The 8,002-nt window shown below is 37.9% G+C and overlaps 1 protein-coding gene across 2 annotated transcripts in view; it reads right to left on the minus strand.

Annotated features, from left to right (window-relative positions):
• LOC111864364 (dynein heavy chain 7, axonemal) overlaps positions 1–8,002 on the minus strand; it is a 167,945-nt gene that overhangs the window by 95,181 nt on the left and 64,762 nt on the right. For both annotated transcript variants that reach the window (XM_023851574.2, XM_033751408.1), the window contains exons 21-24: positions 7,149–7,320; positions 5,940–6,119; positions 5,011–5,142; positions 2,557–2,778 (exon numbers count right to left, since the gene is read on the minus strand). In XM_023851574.2, coding sequence (XP_023707342.1) covers positions 2,557–2,778; positions 5,011–5,142; positions 5,940–6,119; positions 7,149–7,320 — 706 coding nt within the window. The remainder of the gene's footprint in view (positions 1–2,556; positions 2,779–5,010; positions 5,143–5,939; positions 6,120–7,148; positions 7,321–8,002) is intronic.

The raw sequence follows: 8,002 nt of genomic DNA on the forward strand, positions 1-8,002 counted from the left end.
GGTGAGTGGGTAGTGTGGGGGCCTTAATGCATATGCCGGCGTCCGCCCTCCTTCGCCGGCCGTCGCTCGTTTCCCGACGGTTGGGTACCCTTCCTGTCTGTAGGGGCAGTTACTCGCGGAGTGGCCCAGTTTTCCACAACTCCAGCACCCTGATTGTCTTCCATCTCCTCGATGGGTGGGGGACGATCGGTACTTCCGGTATGTCTTGGTGCTACCTTCGTGAGGTCTAGCTGCTATCAGTACCGCATGCAGCTCTAGCGCTCGTTGGAGGGCCTCGTTTACCTTCGGCTCCGCTCGTGACGTCACCACGGGGAGAGTAGCGGGGTGATGATTCGCCTATTACGCGAGCGCTACATTCCCGCTACGTGCCGCTGGGGAGGTAGGGGTCAACATGTCACAATATTATTGTAATTATAATATTTTCATATATACAAATGTATATTTTATATATGTGAAGAAAAAAAGGAAAGGATGTCTAGGAGAGGAAGGTAACAGTTGTTTTGAAGAATATACAAGGGACAGTTAGTAAATAGATCACAAATGGAAGGTAAAACAGCTGTAATGGATCCAATAGGTTTTCCATGTGTATCACGAGGTAGCAGCCCAGCCCAGCTTCATGACAGTCTAGGTAGCAGACGAGCAGGCACTTGTTCAGAGGCTGGTTTCTCTAGTCAAAATGGCAATCGTGCTTGAGGGGTGTACTACTGAAGAACAGCGTTCTGTTTTGGGCAAAAGGACTCAATGCAAAGGATATTCATAAGTAAATGTTTAATATTCATGGTGGGAAGAGTTTATCACATATAGCGGTTCACAACTGGGTCGAGAAATTTACTCAAGAAAATTTGAAAGTTGTGGATGATGCCTGATTGGGTTGCCATGTTAAGATTGTGGCGGAAGCAACTGTGTAGTGGGTGGAACAGTTGATTCAAGCTGACAGGAGGATAATGATAGAGTGCAGCAACTGCACTAGGCTGTCCATATGGTTTAGCATACAGCATTATGCATGATCGTTTGAAGTTTCAGGAAGTGTGCGCATGGTTGTTGTCCAGAGAACTGGGACTGAAAAAAAAAACTGAATGGGTCTGTCGTTGCAACATCTGTTATGGTGTGCAGATGAAGGAGAAGAAATGCTTAACAGTTCTGTTACTGGGGATGAATCATGGATGCGTCACTACCAACCCAAATCAAAGTGTGTTTCAATGCAATGGGAACATCCAAGTTCACCTTCAACCAAAAAGTTTAAGGTTATTCTTATGCCATCAGCTGGGAAGGTTATCCTTACCATGTTTTGGGATTCTCAGGGTGTACTATTAGCCCACATTCAGAAGCATGGTGAAAACGTGAATTTTGCATCAAACAAGTCCTGTGAAGTTATGTTGAAGCTTCAGGATGTAATTTACAGAAAACGCCCAGGCCCACTGTCAAGAATGGTACTGAGTCATCATGACAATGTCAGACCCCATACAGCCCGTGCAACCCAGGAGTGAATTCAAGAACTACAGTGGAAACTTCTTGAACATCTGCCTTACAGCACGGACTCAGCGCCTCTTGACTTCCACCTGTTTGGTCTGCTAAAAGTACCTTGGTGGCAAAAGTTTTGCCGATGGTGAAGAGGTTGAAATGGAGGTGCAGAAGTGACTGATACAACAGTCAAAAGGCTTCTGTGGTGCAGGTTTTGGTACACTGATAAAGCAACTGGAGAATTTTATCAATGTTGGCGGAGAACATGTCAAGAAATAAATATTTTTTCAGGTTCGAATATCACATGTTTTATGTTTTATATCCATTCATTACCTATTTACTGAATCTCCCCCATAAATGCTGAAATGGTAACACAGCTCTAACCAATACACAAGATACATGATATCAGTAATGCAATTGGTAGTATAACAGCTGTGAAGATGGAAAAGACTAATACACAGTTTAATAAATAACTCATTAAAATAACATATATATATATCCATAATAATCAGTCTCTGATCCCATTTGAGTCTTGCTATTTGTGACCATATTAGGAATGTAAAGTAAAGTTATCTCTGTAACAGGCCATGGAGGCCCATAGAGTTGTGAGATGTTGAGGCTCCCACATCTTCTAGACCACTGGCTCACAGATGATAGTAATGTTCTCAGCCTTATGTGCCGGACACCTTTTACCACCCAGGAAGATTCCTGGAACTGATTTCTCTTAAAGGCTGAGTCGACCCCAGGGCCATAGTGCGGCTGGAAGGATTAGGTAATTTGAGAAAAAAATCTACCTCATCGGGAGTCGAACCCATGACCTTCCACCTTGTAGCATAGTGTCTCAACCAACTACACTATACGAATATATCCTTTGCAAATATGGATGTATTTTTACATCTGTATTATGAAGACATGAATAAGAATATATTACCTTTGAAGAAAATCAAAGTGTGAGCTTTTGTGTTAATTGTGATGAACCTTCATGATCCATAACAGGAAATTTCCTGTTTAGCTGAAAAATTATCAATTATTCAAGGAAGATCCTGTAAAGTTGTATTGAGTTGAGTTTCCTACTGAACCCTTCTAATATCTGACCTCTTTAATGAAGCGGTAGTCATACACAAGTCCTTGAGCTGGAATAAGGAATATGTATGGTTTCAAGGGTGGTTTCACATTCATTGGCAGCCCAAACTCTTCCTTCAGAGCTGCAGGAAACTCCTTCTCCAGTAACCCTCGGAACAGAATGTTGAATCTTAAACGACCTTCGGTGTTCAGTGTGCCCCCCAATGACCATATGCATGAGAAGAAAAATACGCCCTGTGTGCAGAAAGAGTATACGATACACTCAAGTTTCATTAACGTTCCAGATCCTGTGTCAATTGCATGATGAATTCCTTCACTTTTATTCAGCATTCTGTATGAATCAAACGGCTCATTCCTGCATGACAATCAATTACTGGAGACACATAAGCATGAAAGTTACTGAATTACACATGACTTCACATAAAATATGTTTATTCCCCATACCTCTCCATACTATGCATGAGAAGCACTGATCCCTATGCTCTGAAATTATTTGGTGTTTTACCTTAATATCAGTGAAAGAAATATGTCAGCAGTTAAGTGGCTTTCAAATAATAGAAATTATACAGATTCCTTCACTTTCATTCCTATTACCACCTGTTCACAGAGTGAGACATTAGCTAGTAGGTGGATTCCTTCAGATAAAACAGCAACATGCTACCATATGGATTGTAGCTTGAGAAGCCTTTATGCTCCATAAACATTTTCAGTAAAGCCACTTGACTTATCTGATATTACAATATCTATTGAAAATGATGTCACCCAAAACTGAAGAACATTTCCACAGAAAAAGTCACATACATTCAGATTCAAACAACTTAATGGCGTGACGCATGCAAAAACACAGACTCCCGTAGTGATGACAAACACACAGTTCATTTCCATGAATCATTTTGTTCTTGTAAACAGTCAACAGGTACTGAGAATTAGCTTTGGGCATTCTAAACAGGAAACTGCAATCATAAAAATCATAAAAAATTCAATGCTAACTCTATGAGCAAGTATGATGACCATATAATAAGCACAGGACTATAGTCATCATGTTCCCCAGAACTGAATACATGTGATGTTTATGTGCAATGAAACTTGAAACAGAAGGTCTAGAGAAATGGTCCATGCTTTACAGACTGAATTCTGGAATGTTATTCCAGAAATAAAAGAAGGCAGTCTTCAGTGGGTAATACAGCTGTTTACATCAGTGTTTAATATTTATGGATGCTGGAAGACAGCAATTTCAACATCTACTGTAATGTCAGATAAATAAAGTTGCTTGGCTAAAACATTTGTTGAGTACAGATGGGCCTGCCAATTACATTTGTTAAGCATCACGTTACCATCTCTTAGGAAATAAGCTGCCTGTTACTTGGAATTCCACTCTATGAAAATGCACTGCAAACAAAGGAATGAACTTAGAATTAATTGGTTTTTGGACACTGTCCATCATCCGGTATTCCAGAAACTAGGAATTAGCTACCTTAGATTTTAAACAACAAAGTGTATTATCAGGACAATATAGATACAATATGAATTCATGTGAATAAATGACACAACTCAGAAACTGAGATCGAATATTCATGTATGCCTGAGGATGACCCAGGTAAGGGTAGAAACATGTAGAGAAATCATTAACATCAAAATAAAACAGATGTTGACATGACAGTGTCTGTTTTGTTTATTCCCTGAACTCATTGTTGTGTAGACTGTCTAAAAATCGTATTCTTTTAGTTATATACCATCATCAGAACCCTTTAGAATCTAAAGGCATGAACCTCTACAGAAATATACTATGAGGAGAAATTACTTTAAATGTGGATAAAAATCATTACAGAAAGAATTAAACACTGAAACTTTTAGGCAATAATGGATATCTTTCAGCTTCTATAATGGTTTTGTTGGGATTTATATTTTCATTTTAGATTGAGGGTAATGCATTTTGGTGGGTTGGTTTGCCATAGAAACTAGCAGTCTCTGTCTTTATAATGAATTAACAGCCAATCTAGAATCACACATTCATAAAACTGGATCATATGGCTTTGGAAAATTCTTATACCTTGACAGCTGGATCCAAATATAGCAGAACAATACGAAATGTGAAAGAAACACATTTTCATGAGTCATTATATACATTCTGAAAATGAAGACTGCCAGTTCCTCTGAAATAATGGTAAACTATCCAGCTACAGCATATCAGCCTTGAGAATTCAAGATAAATGTCATTACAATAATACCTCAAGGAACTGTCTATTACTTTACAGAAAATGACATACAAAAGGAGAGAAAAATCTGAAACATAATCTGTGATGATAGACATAAAAAGAAAGTAAAGCTAAACATTCTTAAATTGAAAGAACAGGGCTATAGATATCATCTCTATTAAGAATATGCCAGTTGGCCAGTCATGTCACAAAACCCAGGGCTCCATGATGATAATATACAAAAACTGCTGTGAGAAAATTGGCGGCTTACTTCTAGCTGAGCTCTTTCATCCAAGTCTGAGATTCCTTGCATGTACTTCTCATCATAAAAGTCATCCATGAATGTATCAAACAAATTCATCACTGAACGCATTAAATTTGAGTCAGAAGATGGGGTGAGTTCCTGTAATATCAAGAACGTCTAATTATTAAGGGCACCTGAAGTCTGGAGTCACATTAATTCTACTGCAGGCTATAAAAGAATTGCATAACAAATTTCTGTGTCCCATGTAAGAATAAGAGAGAGTTTAAGTTAATATTTTTCCTACGGCCCTTTAAACTTAGGTTGTGGCAACGGTACGGAGTTCTTTAAATGGCCGCTATTTGAGATTCGTGAAAATTGTAGTCACTTACTAATTTTGCTCCTATTTCTGCTATTTCTGTGATAATCGAACGAAATAAACGCTGTTTTTTTCTCGAAAGAATATAGAATCAGATATTGTAATTTACAGATTGTATAAAACATGTTAAAATTTTTGCACTGACACCAAAGGAGAATTTTCGCAATTTCTTGTTTCTGAGCAAGAATTCATACGTTCTGGACACCCCTGAATGGAAGTTGCTGATGACGACACTTGTGCATGTCACGGTAACACCGGNGACTCTGTCCAAATTCAGACAGATAACTGACTGAAAAATTATGATAATTTCTGTACATACCTTAGGCAAGAGAAAGAGAGTGTAAGAAGGGAATATCAGAACATGGACATGAAGAAGTACAAACCAAACTGGGACCTACAATCCCCAGAAGTTTATAGTGCACTGAAGAAAGACTGGGGCAAATAAGAAGGAGAAGGAGAAGAAAAAGGAGGCATAGGAGAAGGACGAGGAAGTGGTGGTGGTGGTGGTGGTGAAAGAGGAGAACAAGAAGAAGAAGGAGAAGAATAGGGGAAGAAAAGTAAAAACTTAACAGCTGCTTACTTTGACACCTCCTTTCCGGATAAGATGAAGGAGAGGGTAGCTGAACCGGAGAAACATGTGACGCAGGTTTATTTTATTCTGATCATGCAGGGTAGGTGGCAGTGTATTGATCCATGATTCCAACAGTGGCTCCCATCCTAGAGTTGCTGGCTCCATGTAAATCATGCCACAGCGAGACACCTGTAACATCACCACAACTGACCAAGTAACTATAGAACATGAGACATGAATATCACTAACACTAGAGCCCACCACTAGACACCATCCTTATCAGTTACATGAATTTCACATTCTTACAGCCTAGTTTAGTAATTGTTCTCCCATCTCCATCCTGAGTAAGAAATGCCTGCTACTGTGCAGTTCAGAATCCATTACATTTTAATAGCCTATCTAAGTCTTAAATATAAAATATATAAAGCTGTAGTTTTATGTTGGTTTTGTAGGCCTGTAGACTGAGTGTGTTTAAGAATAAAGTGCTCAGGATAAGATCTCAACCCAAGAACCAGTAAGTGATTGTGTTAGTCAGTGCTAGCAATAGTAAACAAAGGTGACAAGGGTGAAATGAAAGGCAAACATAATAATCCATGATCATTTCATTTCAGTTGACAGAGAAAATAGTCTTGATCACAGTGTGTAATATCAATGATAGTGGAATGAAAGACAAGTATAATTATTTGTAATGATGCTGAACCTATTAATGGAGTTATTAACTTTAGTCATGGTGAGCAGCAGAATGGAAGACATGATTTATAATGATGTTGCATAAACTGATTCAGACAGGTACTGTTTTATACAATGAGGAATTAGAAGAGTGGTGGAATAAAGTACATAATGATTTTAATAATGCTTATAAAATCAAATAAATAATGCCAGATGAGCCATGTACCATGTATAAAACAGATGTGAAATGCATACAAAATTTCAGCCAGAAGACATCAAGGGATGACACAGTTTCGGAGACCTAGGTATACATGAGAGACTAACATTAAAAAGGATCTTAGAGATGTAGATTATAAGACTATGAACTGGATTAAATTGGTTCAGGATTATAGCAGAATTGTAGTAGTTTCTTATGTTAAAATGTTGTGAATTTTCAAGGATTCTGCCCAATGGCATTACTTAGCAAATTCGCAATGATGATAAATCCGTTGATGGAATCACAAGAAGCAATGGCTAGACTGGCAGAAGAGGCAGAAATGTATAACTTACTGTAGCAGGGGATGCCACATCAAGGTCCATGACTTCAAACAAAAGGCTAGTTGTAGGAGATAGCTGGATGGTCTCTCCTGACATTAAGCACAGTTTCCTGTTGTCATCCAGCACTGTGTTCATGTTCTCAATCCAAATTGCGTCCACTGGCCCATCAAACACCAGCCACTTCCTGAAGATCAGGTGCACAGATTACAATTATCAGCATGCCATGCATACATACATACATACATACAGTTCATTTCACAAGTCCAAACAAATGGACATGAAGGTCGTCATACAAAAATTTAAACAAACACACAGATAACGAAATAATTAAAACTAATTGTTTATGTTATGCTCCACATATTCAGAAACTGTATAAAGGAATTATTCATAAGATATAAAAACAAATTTAAACAAACACACAGATAACAAAATAATTAAAACTAATTGTTTATGTTATGCTCCACATATTCAGAAACTGTATAAAAGGAATTATTCATAAGATATAAAAACAGCTTATTTTTAAAACTATTCTATCCTCTTTAAGGCTTTGAGTGGTTATGGGCAATCTGTTGAATAGTTTAATAGCAGTAAACATAGTACCTTTCTGAAAAGCAGAAAGATTCGAGTTTGGCAAATATAATTGCTTTTGGTTTCTTGTATTCAAACCATGAACATCTAAACCTGAACAAAATTTAGTTTGATTATCAATCACAAACATCATCAATGAAAGAATGTATTCACATGTCAATGGCAGTATATTCAATTTCTTAAAAAGATCCCTACAAGAGTCTCTAGGTCCACTCCAGATATAATCCTTATTACTTTTTTTTTTGTAATTTAAAAACTCTTAACATTATTCGTTGAGT

This window comes from Cryptotermes secundus, unplaced genomic scaffold (assembly GCF_002891405.2).
Source record: "Cryptotermes secundus unplaced genomic scaffold, Csec_1.0 scaffold338, whole genome shotgun sequence".
Classification (NCBI taxonomy): domain Eukaryota; kingdom Metazoa; phylum Arthropoda; class Insecta; order Blattodea; family Kalotermitidae; genus Cryptotermes; species Cryptotermes secundus.